This window comes from Miscanthus floridulus, chromosome 16, assembly GCF_019320115.1.
Source record: "Miscanthus floridulus cultivar M001 chromosome 16, ASM1932011v1, whole genome shotgun sequence".
In the NCBI taxonomy this organism is placed as follows: Eukaryota; Viridiplantae; Streptophyta; class Magnoliopsida; order Poales; family Poaceae; genus Miscanthus; species Miscanthus floridulus.
The window spans coordinates 10,766,445-10,782,514 of record NC_089595.1 but is presented as its reverse complement, the minus strand read 5'-3'; the positions used below and the strand labels follow the sequence as shown (position 1 = coordinate 10,782,514).

The 16,070-nt window shown below is 47.3% G+C and overlaps 1 protein-coding gene across 1 annotated transcript; it reads right to left on the bottom strand.

Moving 5' to 3' along the window:
* Positions 1–114: 114 nt before the first annotated feature.
* On the bottom strand, positions 115–15,421 carry LOC136513568 (D-glycerate 3-kinase, chloroplastic-like). Its single transcript, XM_066507543.1, has 12 exons — positions 15,101–15,421; positions 14,621–14,979; positions 5,682–5,761; positions 5,544–5,595; positions 5,380–5,421; positions 5,204–5,282; positions 5,005–5,036; positions 4,858–4,926; positions 4,701–4,775; positions 4,504–4,620; positions 4,363–4,413; positions 115–526 (listed from the first exon to the last, which is right to left on the bottom strand). Exons 1-12 carry the CDS (start codon positions 15,255–15,257, stop codon positions 362–364), a joined length of 1,278 nt encoding a protein of 425 aa, XP_066363640.1. The 5' UTR covers positions 15,258–15,421; the 3' UTR covers positions 115–361.
* Positions 15,422–16,070: the final 649 nt, after the last annotated feature.

Genomic DNA, 16,070 nt, shown 5'->3' with positions numbered 1-16,070 from the left:
ACATGCCCCTCCCGAGGTCTAATTATACGATGCGATTTTTGTAATTAGGAACAATATATCATAAGAAACTTATGGTCAAAGTTAAGTTAAAAACCATGCCAGATTAAAAAGTGCTTAAGCTTTGTGAATGGAGGGAGTACCTCACCAGACAGGAGCGAAATTTATTTACATGCTGAATTGAGTCACTGACTTAAAATGCAGGCCAAGCATAGGCCATATATTTACAATTGGGTAACAAGGGAGCAAAAACAGAATGCTGATTCCCTTTAATAGACATCAATTTACATGAAATTCACAGATTTAAACTAGAGTGTGGGAAAGAAGAGGCCAGTGGTGTTTATTGATGGGCATAAAAGTAGTTTCACAAACATGCGACATCCCATGATCCACCACAAATAGGATTCCTATTTTCATCTATGTCGATGACCAGCAGATGGTCTGGATTCGAACCATTTGGTCCCTCTTTGTATAGTGCGGGCAAATATGCTTGGTATGCTGGTAGGTACCGTGATACGAAATCCATAACCTGCAAGAATTACCACTGTTATAGTTCCGTAGAGATTATCAATACAAGTACGACGACAACAACAAAGCCTTTAAGTCCCAAATAAGTTAGGGTATGCTAGAGTTTGAAACTCAGCAAAAGCAATCAAGGTTCAGGCACGTGAATAGTTGTTTTTCAAACACTCTTATCTAAGGCTAAGTCTTTAGGTATATTCCATCCTTTTAAGTCGCCTTTTATTGCCTCTACCCAAGTCAATTTCGGTCTTCCTCTGCCTCTCTTCACGTTACTATCCTGGCTCAGGATTCCACTACGCACCGGTGCCTCTAGAGGTCTCCGTTGGACATGTCCAAACTATCTCAACTGGTGTTAGACAAGCTTTTCTTCAATTTGTGCTACCCCTAATCTATCACGTATATCATCGTTCCGAACTCGATCCCTTCTTGTATGACCACAAATCCAACGCAACATACGTATTTACGCGACACTTATCGGTTGAACATGTCATCTTTTCGTAGGCCAACATTCTGCACCATACAATATAGCATGTCTAATCATCGTTCTATAAAACTTGCCTTTTAGCTTCTATAGTACCTTTTTATCACATAAGGCACCAGATGCTTGGTGCCACTTCATCCACCCTACTTTGATTCTATGGCTAACATCTTCATCAATATCCCCGTCTCTCTGTAGCATTGATCCTAAATATCGAAAGGTATCCTTCTTAGACACTACTTGACCTTCCAAACTAATATTTTCCTCCTTCCGAGTAGTAGTGCCGAAGTCATATCTCATATACTCAGTTTTAGTTCTACTGAGTCTAAAACCTTTGGACTTCAAAGTCTCCCGCCATAACTTTAGTTTCTGATTCACTCGTGTCCGGTTTTCATCAACTAGCACTACATTGTCCGCGAAAAGCATACACCAAGGGATGTCCCCTTGTATGTCTCTTTGTGACCTCATCCATCACTAAGGCAAGCAGATAAGGGTTCAAAGCTGACCCTTGATGTAGTCCTATCATAATTGGGAAGCCATCCGTGTCTCCATCACTTATTTGAACACTAGTCACAACATTGTTGTACACGTCCTTAATGAGCTCGACGCACTTCGTTGGGACTTTATGTTTGTCCAAAGGTCACCACATAACATTCCTTAGTATTTTATCATAAGTCTTCTCCAAGTCAATAAAAACTATGTATAGGCCCTTCTTTTTCTCCCTATACTGCTCTATAACTTGTCTTATTAAGAAAATAGCTTCTATGGTTTATCTTCCGGGCATGAAACCAAATTGGTTCATAGAGACCCGCGTTATTGCTCTCAAGTGATGCTCGATAACTCTCTTCCATAGCTTCCTAATATGGCTCATCAACTTAATTCCCTGGTAATTAGTACAACTTTGAATATCCCCTTTATTCTTGTAGATCGGTACCAATATACTTCTCCTCCACTCGTCAGGCATCTTGTTCGATCGAAAAATATGGTTGAACAACTTGATTAGCCATACTATAGCTATGTCCCCGAGGCATCTCCACACCTTGATTGGGATACCATCCAGTCCCATCGCCTTACCTCCTTTCATCCTTTTCAATGCCTCTCTGATCTCATATTCTTGGATTTTTCGCACAAAGCGTCTATTGGTGTCATCAAAAGAGTCATCCAACTGAAAGGTTGTGTCTGTATTCTCACCATTGAATAATTTATCAAAATACTCTTGCCATCGATGTCGGATCTCATCCTCCTTCACCAAGAGATGCTCCCTTTCATCCTTAATGCACTTAACTTGGTTGAAGTCCCTTATCTTTCTCTCACGAACCTTAGCCATCCTATAAATATTCTTCTCTCCTTCCTTCATACTCAAATGTTGGTAAAGATCATCGTACGCTCTACTATTTCCCACACTTACAGCTCGTTTTGCAGTCTTCTTTGCCACATTGTACTTCTCTATGTTGTCTACACTCCTATCATGGTACAAGTGTCTATAGCATTCTTTCTTCTCCTTAATAGCCCTTTGGACTTCCTCGTTCCACCACCAAGTATCTTTAGCCTCGCCTCCACTTTCTTTGGTTACTCCACACACCTCTGAGGCCACCTTCCGAATGTTGGTTGCCATCTTCTCTCACATGTTGTTTATGTCCTCTTCTTCCTTCCAAGAGCCCTCTTTGATAACTCTTTCCCTGAATATCTCTGACGTCTCCCCTTTCAGTTTCCACCACTTTATTCTTTCACTCTTAGCTCGTTTATCCCGATGGGTCCGCACCTGAAAACAAAAGTCTGCCACCAAAAGCTTATGTTGAGAAACAACACACTCCCCTAGTATCACCTTGCAACCCAAGTATGCTCGTTTGTTCTTTCTTCTTGCGAGGACAAAGTCAATCTAGCTAGAGTGTTGTCCGCTACTGAAGGTCACTAGATGAGATTCTCTCTTTCTAAAGAAAGTGTTGGCCGTGAAGTCCAGAACTTCCTTCCCCTCCTGATTCATACTACCATACCCAAAACCTCTATGAACTGTCTCGAAACCTGCGCTTTGTAGTACCTACATGCCCATTAAGATCTTCTCCTATAAAAAGCTTCTTATTACCAGGTACAGCTCTAATCAGGTCATCTAAGTCTTCCCAGAACTGTCTCTTAGCACTCTCGTCGAGGCCTACTTGGGGGGTATATGCACTAATTACGTTCAAGACCACATCACCAATGACAAGCTTGACTAAGATAATCATATCTCCTTGCCTTCTCACTCCCACCACATCATTCTTGAGGCTCTTATCAATCAAAACTCCTACTCTATTTCTATTCGCGATTGTCCCTGTGTACCAAAGCTTGAAACATGTATTGTCCACCTCCTTCGCCTTCTGACCCTTCCATTTAGTCTCTTGAACGCATAATATATTTACACGGCTCCTAGTCGCGATATTAACTAATTCTCTTAACTTACCTGTAAACGACCCTACATTCTAACTACCTAAATGAATCCTAGTTGGTTCGACTAGCTTCCTTACCCTTCGCGCCCGTCGACTCAGATGTGAAGACCCTTACTCACTTTTCACTACACCCGGGCGCCGATGTAGCGCGCCACTAAGGAAGCGACGACCCGATCCTTGCTCACTTGACACCATGCCCAGATCGCGACACGGCGCGTCACCAAGAGGGTACCGACCCAGTCCTTGCTCATTTAACACCATACCCGGGTTCCGATATGGCACATCGCTAAGAGGGTTACGCCCCAACGGTTTTTTTTTTGGGTTTCATCTCCATTAGAATGTGTAGATTTAACGTTGGCTCGCCACGCCTATCACAACCCTCCTCATTTACCAGGGCTTGGGACCTGCTATGTTGAGACAACATAGGCAGAGTTGTAGATATTATCAATAGCTCTGGAAAAAAAAACTAAAGTTAGTCACTGGATAAATGTGTAGATATAAAAAAAACTCGACCTGCGAGGGGCAAGCCGCCCCCTAGGCATTATACGTAAGAAGAAGGCTTTCTCACACAGGCTGAGAAAACCCCCGAACCCCGGCCCCGGCTCGACACTGGAAGACGTAACCCGTGAGATAGGCCGTCTCCTTTAAACCAGTGCTTTGGCACCCGGAACTGGCGAGGTTTTTTTTAACCCCCAACCTAAAATTCGCTCCCACTGGGAATCGAACTCAGGACCTGGAGGGTACCGTCGGAGTGACTAGCATATCTCAGTTAACCAACTGGACTAGCCATCCTTTGGCATGTGTAGATATAATGAATGTCACATAAAATAATTTACCGAAGAAACCACATCACACAACCATCAGTAAGGCTCCAACAAAGAACGTCACTACCATAACAGAGGGGTTATTCTAAGGAGTGAATAGCTTTGTCAGATAACACACCTCCTCATCAGACATTCCAGGTTTTCCATCTGCTCTCATAGCTACCTCTGCCTGCAAATCACATACCAAACTCAGAAACTTCAACTCATGATTTGTTATGAGTTCAACAGTGCCACTTTGTCAGATTATTCGAGTAATGACCTGCAGCCTCCACTGGCATACACAACTGGGTTCTCTTATTTTAATAACAATCCATGATTGGATGAACCTGTCCCAAGCACCATAGTATGCTTCAAGGTTCTTGTTAACCACCTCAAGCTGAAAGATCACAAAATTAGTGTCATACTATTACTGCAGGTAAAATAAACAAAAACAACAAAATCAGATTAGAAACTTGCCTGTGGATCCACTTTTTTCACTTCTTCATTTGGAAGAGGTTTAAATCCGAGCATCCATCCTTCAAACAGAACAACCTAGGACATCAAAGAAGATACGCTATAAGTTGAGAATCACATATTTCTCAAACTAATGCTCCTCAATTAAATATTATATTACCTCTAAGGGCCCTTCAACCTCTGGCCATACAGAAGGATCAGCTCGGTCACCCCTTCCCCCAAAAGTAGACTACATGGACATGACTTGTATCATGCAGCTGATCAGCTATAAACATCAGCTAGAGGAACGTTAACTGCAACCTTTTACCTTGTCATACCGTGGAACCTTCATCTTCATACCTAGGATATTGTGAAAACAACTGTCAGTTCACTAAAATCTATTTTACAAGGATGCAAAACATTATAACAATTTCCAAAAAGGCAAAGAAGAGAGGCCCGATGAACAACTCATCAAGAAGAAACAGAAATAGCTCGAAGAAGGTTGAAATACTTGTCTGAACTGGTACCTTCCTTTGTTAGTTTGATCAGTGACTCAAGTGTTTCAACTGAGAATTGGAGATCGTGGCTTCCAGCGTTTCCACGGAGCTGGAAAGTTTTTGTCAGTAATTCTCAGTTCACCTTCTCTTACAAAATTCAAATTAAATCACAACCTAGCAGCCTACTAGAGTGAGGGAGCTTGTACCTCTAAAAGAGCATTTCCAGGATTTCTGTCCCTCAGTTCATTCTGGACATAGAAAAAAAAAACATAAGTGTCAGCTATTTCAACACTCGCTCTCACGAAAAAACAAAAGAATATTTCTGAATATATGGCCGACATTTTTTCCGTATTTACTAGAAGCTTCACACCTGTTCTTTTGCTGTCAAATAGAGGTCATCTATAGACAAAGTGACAGAATTCCTGTGTCACACAGAAGTTTGGCTATTAGATCCAATTCATACAAGCAAACGGACGCACTATGATCGGCTTCGATAAGAAGAACTCACCTACCAGCAACCCGAAAAAGATAATCAAGTGCGAAGACAAGAGTCGTCTTTCCACTTCCTTGGGGAGCGCTGACCCCAATCTGCGTTACATAAAGATGACTAATTTATCAAATGTGAACTGAAATTGCTAAGCTGTTCATTCTTGTAAACTCTGTAATCAGACTTCCCATCTCATCTTGTTTTGTATAAAGTATCTCCTTTAGTGATTTTCTCGATCCATCAGGTGTGGGATCAGGCGTACATTTCTTCATTATTAAGTACGTCTCATGGGCAGTATATGCGCTTTTTCATGATATATACATTTTGCAGCATCCAGTGTGTCATGTGTGTGGTGGACGCATAATTCAGAAGAACATGCATGTTCTCTTGTGCACGGATAGTGTAGTGGAACATGATATGAGCCCTTTGGATTCTATCCTCATTGGTAAAGGACAGAGTCGTGTGACAGAAATGTGTGCTGAGGCTATAAGACATAATCTGCTGTTCCCATTTCTCCATTGTTGGAGAATGGTCGGCTCGGCCGACCACTCCCTGTTGGGAGTTGGAGGCTGATCGGCTCTGCCGACCAGCTCCTGTAGCTGTAGTAGTAAGGTAGTAGTGGTTTACTTCAGTCATGTAGAGTGGAGATGGCTGAGCTAAGCTTTATACCTTAGGAGTAGGTAGTTGGTGTACCCTTATACCTTAGGAGTAGGTAGTTAGTGTACTCTTAAACCTTAGGAGTAGGTAGTTGGTGTACTCAGCAACAACTATGTACCTGGTAGAGGTATAACTAGAGTTGTATATATTTTATCCAAAGGCAATACAACAAATCAGTTCAGTTTGCCACATCCAGAAGTAGAGCTTTCGGCCAGCGCTTGTCTTGTGCTGTGTGTGTATGAGTTGTTCTCAATATCTTCTTCTACCTCTAGCCATAGTGAGTGAGTGTGCTGGTAAGCTTACTGCTTACCTGTGCAGGGCAGCCGAGGGACCAACAAGTGGTATCAGAGCCGTACAAGCGCCGTCGCCGAACTAACCGCTGGCGATGACGGACGGTTTGGAGACGGGCGACAGCAGCGGCGCTGCTGTAGCTGCCTAGCCATGATAGGAGGTCGTTGTGCGCACGATACGGGAGGTCAGCGGCACCAGTTGGTCGACGCTGACTCGCACCAACTATGGCGAATGGACGGTGACCATAAAGGTCAAGCTCAGAGCCCAACGGCTCTGGAATGCCATTAACAAGGGCACCGACAACGAAGACGACTACATGTCGGCGTTGGAAGCCATCCTCGCTACTGTGCCAGCGGAGTACAGGGAGCCATTGGGGGTGAAGAGCTCTGCTAAGGAGGCGTAGGAGGCCATTGCAGCGATGCGCGTCGGTTCCGACCACACAAAGAAGGCGACGGCCCAGCTGCTGAAGCAGGAGTACGCCAACCTCAAGTTCAAGGATGGTGAGTTGTTGGAGGACTTCTCCCTCCGCCTGCAAACGCTCATCAGCAAGCTGAGCAGCCACGGTGTCACCATCGACAAAGAAGAGGCGGTCTCCAAGTACCTCCACTCCGTGCCAGCGAAGTACATCCAGATTGCTCTCTCCATAGAGACGATGTTGAACTTGTCCACCCTCACCATTGAGGATGTGACAGGCCGTCTGCGGACGGTGGACGAGCGCATGGAGCAGGCCACAGCAACGACGGACAGCGGCAAGCTACTGCTGACAGAGAAGGAGTGGGCTGCCTAGATGAAGGAGAAGAAGTCCGGGGAAGCCTCCTCCAGCCGCGATGGCGATGCTAAGCGCCGCGGCAAGGCTTCTTCGGAGAAGAAGAAGAAGAAGGTCGACCCCAACACATGCCGGCGCTGCAGGAAGATGGGCCATTGTGCAAAGGAGTGCCCAAATCGCAAGCAGGAGAAGAAGGCTAAGGCTCATCTGGCGCAAGCTGATGATGATGATGAGTCCACTCTCCTGATGGCTACGTTATGTGCACTGCACGATGTTGAGGCCAAGGAGAAGGGAGATGTGACGGCGGTGGAGGAGCACGGGAAGACTCTGAAGGCTGTCAACCTCGATGAACCGTGCGCCCAAGTCCACCTCGGACATATGGGCGGCAAGCAGGAGCAACGATGGTACCTGGACTCCGGCGCCAGCAACCACATGACGGGCTCCAAGGCAGCTTTCTTCGAGCTCAACGGCAACGTGACCGGCACAGTGAAGTTCGGTGACGGCTCAAGGGTGGCGATCCGAGGGCGCGACACCATCATCTTCAGGTGCTAGAACGGCGAGCACCGCGCATTGATGGATGTATATTACATCCCGCAGCTACGTTCAAGCATCATCAGCATTGGCCAGCTGGATGAGCGCTGCAGCGAGGTACTGATCAAGGACGGCATCCTCAGGATCAGGGACCGGAAGCAGTGGCTTCTTGCCAAGGTGAAGAGGTCCCGGAACTGGCTGTATCTGCTCGACCTAAAGGTAGAGCAGCCCATTTGCTTGGCTGCACGACGCACAGAGGAGCCGTGGCTCTGGCATGCCCAATATGGACATCTCAGCTTCGATGCTCTTGGTCGGCTGGAAAAGATGGTGACTGGGCTGCCTCACATCGAGCACGCAGGCGAGCTATGTGACAGCTGCCTGGCCGAGAAGCAAAAAAGGTTGTCGTTCCCGAAGACGGAGAAGTACCGCGCGGCAGAGGCCCTTGAGCTAGTCCATGGTGACCTCTGCGGGCCGATCACGCGGGCGACGCCCGGCGGGCGCAAGTACTTCATCTTGGTGGTGGATGACTGCAGCCGGTACATGTGGCTGCAGCTTCTGACCAGCAAGACCGAGGCGGCGGAAGTGGTCAAGAATTTCAAGGCGCGCGCGAAGGCGGAGAGCGCCAAGAAGCTGCGCGTGCTGCGGACTGATCGCGGCGACAAATTCACTTCGGTGGAGTTCGCTGCGTACTACGCAGATCAGGGCGTGGTGCGACACCACATCACGCCGTACTCGCCACAACAGAATGGCGTGGTGGAGCGGCGGAACCAGACGGTGGTCGACATGGCTCGATCCATGATGAAGGCTAAGAAGATGCCGATGAAGCTTTGGGGAGAGGCGGTGACCACAGCGGTGTTTATCCTCAACCGCGCGCCCACCAAGGCCCTGAAGGGCAAGATGCCGTTCGAGGCTTGGCATGGACGCAAGCCGAATGTATCCTTCCTCAGGACATTTGGCTGCGTCGACCATGTGAAGAACACCAAGCCTCACCTCAGCAAGTTGGAAGACAAGAGCACGCCGATGGTGCTCCTAGGCTACGAGGAGGGCAGCAAGGCCTATCGGCTTCATGATCCTAAGAGAGGCAAGGTGGTGATCCCTAGGGATGTGGTGTTCGATGAGATGGCGGTCTGGGACTGAGAGGGTCCGAGCACGGGGGAAGCTGGCAGCTTGAGCAGCACCTTCGTCGTCGAACACTTAGTCATTCACGGTGGTGGAGACACTGGAGAAGAGTTGTCGACCACCCCAGAAGTGGTGCCGAGCGGTCCAGCAGCAATGCCGACCACTCCAGAGGGGGTGTCGAGCACTTCAGCAGCAGTGCCGAGCGCTCCAGCAGTGGAGCCAACCACTCCAAGAGTGGTGCCGATCACTACCACTCCGGCAGTGGTGCCGAGCGGTCCAGCAGCGATGCTGACCACTCCGACAGTGGTGCCGAGCGGTACAGCAGCGATGCCGACCACTCTAGCAAAACAGGGAGGCCGAGGACCACCGATCGAGCTCACCTCCCCTCCAAGCGACATCAACGAGTTCGTTGATGCATTTAAAAGTGCATCTAGCCCTTTATTAGGTTTTGGATGATTGAATGACAACGTGATTAAAGGTCTAACCCGTTTGCTAAGTGTGGATATGTAATAGGTTATCTCACAGGTATTTAATGAAAACTAAAATAATGTGTTGTTGTATAAACAATCTAGTTCAAGCACAAGACAACAATGCAAATGGAATTCATGCAAAGACTTATTTATTGTGGGATTTTCATGTACTATGTGAAAGCAACCCCGGTAAAAATTAGTTGATGAGACATGAGGGATTGCATATGGAATTGTTTCATATTTGAAGCTTGCTAAATTGAAATGAAAAATATAACAATACAAATGAATAGATGATTCAACACAAGATGTGACTTGATGGCTTGAGATGGTGAAGATAGCAAGGAAAGATTTCGATGTACTAAACAAGGGTGAAGGGCAAGCGACGGCTTAGCGCCCGAAGAACCTAGCTAGGGTGAAAAAGAAAGTACTTGCATTTAGTTGAGGTATTAATCAAGCTATGATGGTCATATTGATGTGGAGGATCAAATCTATATTGGACAAAGTGTTGGAAGTGACTTGATGCATTTGGAGTTATTCATATTTAGTGAATGGAATCAAGTCACGTGCTCAAGATGGCTATGCTCAAGTGAAAAGGATCAAAGTTGACATGTTGGCACCCTCACTTGATGAAGATTGGAATACACGGCTTCGGTTGAAAGAGATCAACTCAAAAGATTTAAATCATTGTACTCTTTAAATTTAAGTAAATAGGAATGTCGTACTATTAAGAGAGATGCATCATGTTGATAGATAATGTTTCATAAGTGCTCAAGCCAACCCATGTGAGTTTTGAGTGTTTTAGAGACAAAAGAGCTAATCTGTTTTTTTGCTGGTCTGGCAATACCGGTATTGATACCGGACATGTCCGGTATTTGCCCAGCAATGGTAATATTGTTGATATCGGGTTGGTTCGTTGGGAGTTCCGACGGTCGGGAGTTCTGGCAATGGTCGAGAGTTCCGACGTCTCGCGCTTAACTGACTTGGAGCGTTCACTGTGGTGGTCATAGGACGGCCAGAGGCCAACGGCTAGTTTTCAAATGCCTTGAGGGTCAGGAGTTCCGACGGTCGAAAGTTCCGACGTGAGTCGAGAGTTCCGATGGTCGGAAGTTCCGACATGAGTCAGGAGTTCCGATGGACGAAAGTTCCGACATGAGTCGGGAGTTCCGACACCTCACATACTTTAACTCAGTTACCGTAGTTTTCAAATGTGCTGAGGGTCGGGAGTTCCGACGTGAGTCGGGAGTTCTGATGGTCGGAAGTTCTGGCATTCATCGGGAGTTCCGACGCCTCACAACGTCTCGGTAACTCTGTTACCGTTGGCGCAGTGTAAGTCGGCAACGGCTATAAAACGACTAGTTTTTCTAAGGGGGCTATAAATACCCCCAAGCCTCCATCTTTGGAGGCTGCTGATTCTGCTGGTTGCTATACACATTTTTGAGCCTTGCCAACTCTCATAAACCCTCTCTTAGTGAGTGTGTGATCCAAATAGCAAAATCCATTTATGGGTTAAGAGAGAATTTGAAAAAGAGTGCAAGCCACCACTTGAACACTTGTGCATATTGTCAATCTTGTGATTTGCATTTGTTACTCTTTGATTCTTCGGTTCTAAACGGTTAGGCGTCGCCGGAGAGCACCCGAGAGATTGTGGTGTGCCTCGAAAAGTTTATAACGGTCGATTCCGCCGCCCCAGAATAACTAGTGGAAGGAGGAAAAGGAGTTGGAAAAGACTCCGGCTAGAGTAACCTTCGTGGTACCCTCTAGGACTGACCTTCGCTGGGTCGCCCGCAGCCCCCTCAACGGAGAGTAGGACTTGAACGAGTCCGAACTTTGGTAAAACAAATATCGTATCTCAATTCGTATTTCATTTGATATTTGTTGCTCTAGCTCTTGTGCAGGTTCTCTGTGTATATTGTCGTCTCCAGTCGATACCTGCAGTTTGATTTGAAGATAGAAATTGAAAGGAGCAAGTTTGGGATTGCTCTACAGAAATCGTGATATAGGAGAGATGTTTTTCAAAACCCATAACTAGCATGTGTAGGTGGTGTGAATTTGAAAAACTATTTGAATCTTGGTCTTTGTGACCTAGCCTTGTCATGTGATAATTATAACTCTCCTTGATTGTTTGATTGGCTAATTACACATGACATGGCTTTCTTAAGTCCACAATCTACTATGTCTCTCAATCTCTCTCATGTAATCAAAATCTATATATGCCAAATAATTGAAAAAAAGAAGTGATACTCATGGCATTTGGATAAGAAAAGTAATTACACCTTATTTGGATCAAGGACATACATGTTTTTGGATCAAGAAATGATAGAGAAGGGGATTGGAATTAAGTGAATGAAATTTGGAACAAGAACAGCCAGCCCGCAAATACCGGACGTGTCCGGTATGCAAGCGGGGTTATAAAACGGCCGGTACCCCTTCGGCCAAGTTAGTTTTTCCTCTCGTCCAGCCAACCCAGCCGCCTCTCCTCGACCTTCATCGGCGATTTCGAGTTTCCACCATGAAAAGGGAGTGAGGGAGATTGGATCGGAGGAGTTTTGCATCAAGATTGAAGGCTCCGGGACTTGGATTTCCAATCGCATCTTCATTCTCTCTCTCAAGGTACCCTAATCCCAGACCTCATCCGATCTAAGCGGTTAGGACATGATTTTGGAATTCGTTCGGTAGAGATGCTACATTACCTATCTAGAAGCAATGCCCAAAGTTTGGAATTGATCCGTGAATGTTTGAATCCAGGGACCCTGGTTAGGGTTGCTGGGCGTGCACACTGGACGTGTCCGGTATGCCTACTGGACGTGTCCGATATGACCTAGCAGAGCAGGCCCTCTACTTCCCTTTGATTCAATCTAATTTGAGAATTGTTTATTAGGCTTAGCTTCTTTTGTATCTATGTTTTGCAAACCTAATGACAGTGGCATGTCAAGGTGATTGTAAAACCATGGATAAAAGATTCTACGTCAAATTGCAATTCGAGATTAAGTTTTGGTCATGTATCTAAAATTCCTTGCAAATCTTTGAATACAGGACAACAGCCATGAGTGGAAGACAGGAGTCCATGTCCATGCATAGGCATGATCCAGCACTTGAGAAATACAAGAAGGCAAGACATGAAATGCATCCCAGATACAGTCAGAAGGAGCAGGGCAGCAGCAGGGGACTCTCCAGGGCTACTAGGGGTGCTCCACAGTACAAAGATGGAGACAACAGTTCTTCCTCTGACGCAGATAGAGAGGAGTATAGAGTGGAGCCCAGTACTAGAAAGAGGAAGAGCACTGACAGAGGTTCAGATGGTGATAGCTCAGATGATGAGTAGGAGATTGAGGAGGAGTAGCCAGTACCTCCAGCTCAGCACCAGCCAGGTCAGAGTATGCACTATGGTTTACTTGAGACACATCCACCTAGTGTACCCTCTTATGTTTTCAGAGTTGACTATTGAAGGAAAGGCATGACCAGAAGAACCAGAGATGAGAGGAGAATTGATCCAAGGGGCTTGTCTAGGATTCAGTTTGATCATCGATTTCAGACAGCCTTTCATATGGACTTCTACACCAGTGTGATCCTCACCAGGAACCCAGTGATTGCCAGATCTCAGTGGATTGACTGGCAGTACGTCAGAGATTTGCAGAAGTCCTCCATTAATCATGCTATTGCTATTTGTGAGTATACAGGGGTATATGAGATCATGGAGTTCCAGCATGACTGGAACACAGAGGTGATTGCCCAATTCTATGCCACTCTATATGTTGAGGAGGATGAGAGACGTATGTACTGGATGCTTGAGGGCCAGTGGTACATTGTTGATTATGATGCTTTTGCAGCTCTACTTGGCTTCTTAGATGATGATCTTCAGAAAGATAAGATCCACATAGAGCAGGTGTTGCCTCTAGAGCAGCTCGCCTACATGTATCCACCAGGAGGTGAAAGAGGAGCGGTGGGAAAGGTTCTAGGTCTTCACCCTACCTATAGATACCTGGACAGGATGTTCAGGAAGACCATTAACTGCAAGGGTGGAGACAAGGGCAACATTGCAGATTACTCTAGGAACTTGCTCCACAGGATGGCTCCAGGTGCACGGCCCTTTAGTGTCTTTGACTTCATTTGGTGCGAGATCAGGAGTGTCGGAGAGAGGCCCCTCAAGGGCTCTGGTTTTGCTCCCTACATCATGCACATAGAGCTGAAGAAGATGATTGACATAGATGAGGTCAAGGCATTGGGTTAGCAGCAGGATTAGGGAAAAAATTATAAGACATAATCTGCTGCTCCCGTTTCTCCATTGTTGGAGAATGGTCGGCTCAGCCGACCACTCTCTGTTGGGAGTTGGAGTCTGATCGGCTCTGCCAACCAACTCCTATAGCTGTAGCAGTAAGGTAGTATTGGTTTACTTCGGTCATGTAGAGTGGAGATGGCTGAGCTAAGCTGTGTACCTTAGGAGTAGGTAGTTGGTGTACTCTGATTGTAGGTAGTTGGTGTACTCACCAACAACTATGTACCTGGTAGAGACACAACTAAAGTTGTATATATTCTATCCAAAGGCAATACACCAAATCAGTTCAGTTTGCCACATCCAGAAGCAGATCTTTCGACCAGCGCTGGGCTTGTACTATGTGTGTGAGCTGTTATCAATATCTTCTCCTACCTCTAGCTATAGTAAATAAGTGTGTTGGTAAGCTTACTACAGCGGAGGGAGAGCCCAGGCCCAAAGCAACACGCTGGACTTCTTCAAACCCCCCCCCCCCCCCCCCCACCCCCCACCCACCCACGCGCGACACACCAACCAGCCATGCATATCATCTGAAACGGTGGTTTCGCAAAGCAGCAGCAGCAGCCAGAGTGCGTTGTGGCGAAGAATTCCTCCGAAAAGCAGAGCATGGGAGACAGAGAAAGGAGAGAGCGGTGGGACCGCCATAAAGCTGGAAGTTGTTGCCTGCGTTTGCCATTGCCCTCAATTTATCTGTTTCTACGTGGACTCTAGTCTGTAGCTTTTTGTTGAGGCCAACGTTTGATGCTGCCTACGTTACTACGTTGTTGCTGCTCTGATGAGCTCGATTGCATAGTTCTAACTGATATGGGATGAAAAAAAAGCAAATTTTGATGAGGACAGGAGGTGGAGTGCGTACCACCAATGGTGGGATGTCATCACCGTCGTTGTACTTGGCTCTGTGCTCCATGACCTGGTCCTCGCACCAGAGGAAGACGGGGATGTAGAAGTGGTATATCCGGGTCTTCTCGGCCTCCGACAGCTGGAGCTCGTTGAGGCGGAAGAGGCGCGCCAACCGAGCCCCGGCGAGAAGCCAGCGGTCGATGGACTCGGCGATCTTCTCATCGGTGTAGCCGATCCTGTCAACCAGCGGGCCGCTGTAGATGAAGTCGTACAGGTCCTGCACGGACGCGATGAGCGCCGGGGACGACGACGACGACGGGATGGCGCGCGGCGGCGCGGCCGTGGTCCAGTGGTCCGGCGGGCATGACAGGAACGCTGGGCGGCGGGCCGGGCAGCGCGACGAGGCAAGAAATCAGGAGAACACCAAGTTCCTTTCTTCTTGTCTATATATATGTAATCATCATCGCTGTGCCGAAGAGAGGAGAAGAAAGAATACCTTTTCTCGACGAGGGAACGGCGGCGGCGAGCGAGCAGGAGGCCGCCGCCCTGCGGGGGTGGTACGGCGAGCGGGCGAGGAAGACAGGCGGGGCTGCCGCGTGGTGGTGAGCGGCGGCGGCGGAGGGCGGCGGCAGCGCGGCGTGGAGCGGCGCCATTTTGTCGATCCAGTACCAGCACCAGCTCCCGAGGCCGAGGCCAAGGCCGGAGCCTTCGGCGAGAGAGACGTGGGGTTGAAGGGGGACGAGGCGGAGGGGATTAGGCCCGAAGAGGATTGGGCGCGGGGCGCAGGCAGCCTCTAGATGCAGCTCCTGCTGCCCGCCGCGCGGCCGGTCGCTTTCGCCATTCCGTTTGGCGTCTCTCAGCTCAGCTCCCCGACACGGCAAGGCAACACGCTCAGCTAGTCAGCTGTCAGCTCAAACAGGGCGCCGTGGCCTGCTGGCCACAGAAGACGGCGAAAGAGTCAAAAAAAAAAAAAAAAAATCAGGCGAGGCGAGATGGTTCACTGGTGGGTACGGTTTACTGTAGCAAGAGACATTTCAGAAATCGAGACACAAAATGAACTGAAAAGAAACCGAAAAGAAAAGGAGCCGACGAATTCGAGCTCCGCCGGCTCCGTGCTACAGTGCATGAACAGCGCAGAGCCGGAGCCTCTAGGAGCTCCTCCTAACGGACCCTTACTACTGCCATCATGATAAGGTAATGCCAGATTCTCACGTAAGTGTTTTTTTTCTTTTGGTGCCGTGTGTGTCTGAAACAATCCATATATGTCACTCGCTCACTGCCACCACATTAGAAAATAGGTGACCACACTCTTGAGTCTTTGACTTGGGTCTCCAACAAACTTTACCTAAAATATAAGATCCATTTAATGTTTAGGTAGCGCTACAGACAATCAATACATATTTTTTTGTCTTCTTCAATAACAAGACCTAAAAGAGAATATTTCTACAAATGGGTCTCCAGGAGAG

Bases quoted from the DNA above. Each gene is read 5' to 3' on its own strand.
- LOC136513568 (XM_066507543.1), bottom strand. From the start codon at position 15,257: ATGGCGCCGCTCCACGCCGCGCTGCCGCCGCCCTCCGCCGCCGCCGCT. The intron at 5,596-5,681 runs GTGAGTTCTTCT...TGTGTGACACAG, and splicing joins CTTTTTCGGGTTGCTGGTAG to GAATTCTGTCACTTTGTCTA. The intron at 527-4,362 runs GTGTGTTATCTG...TAATTCTTGCAG, and splicing joins CTGGAATGTCTGATGAGGAG to GTTATGGATTTCGTATCACG.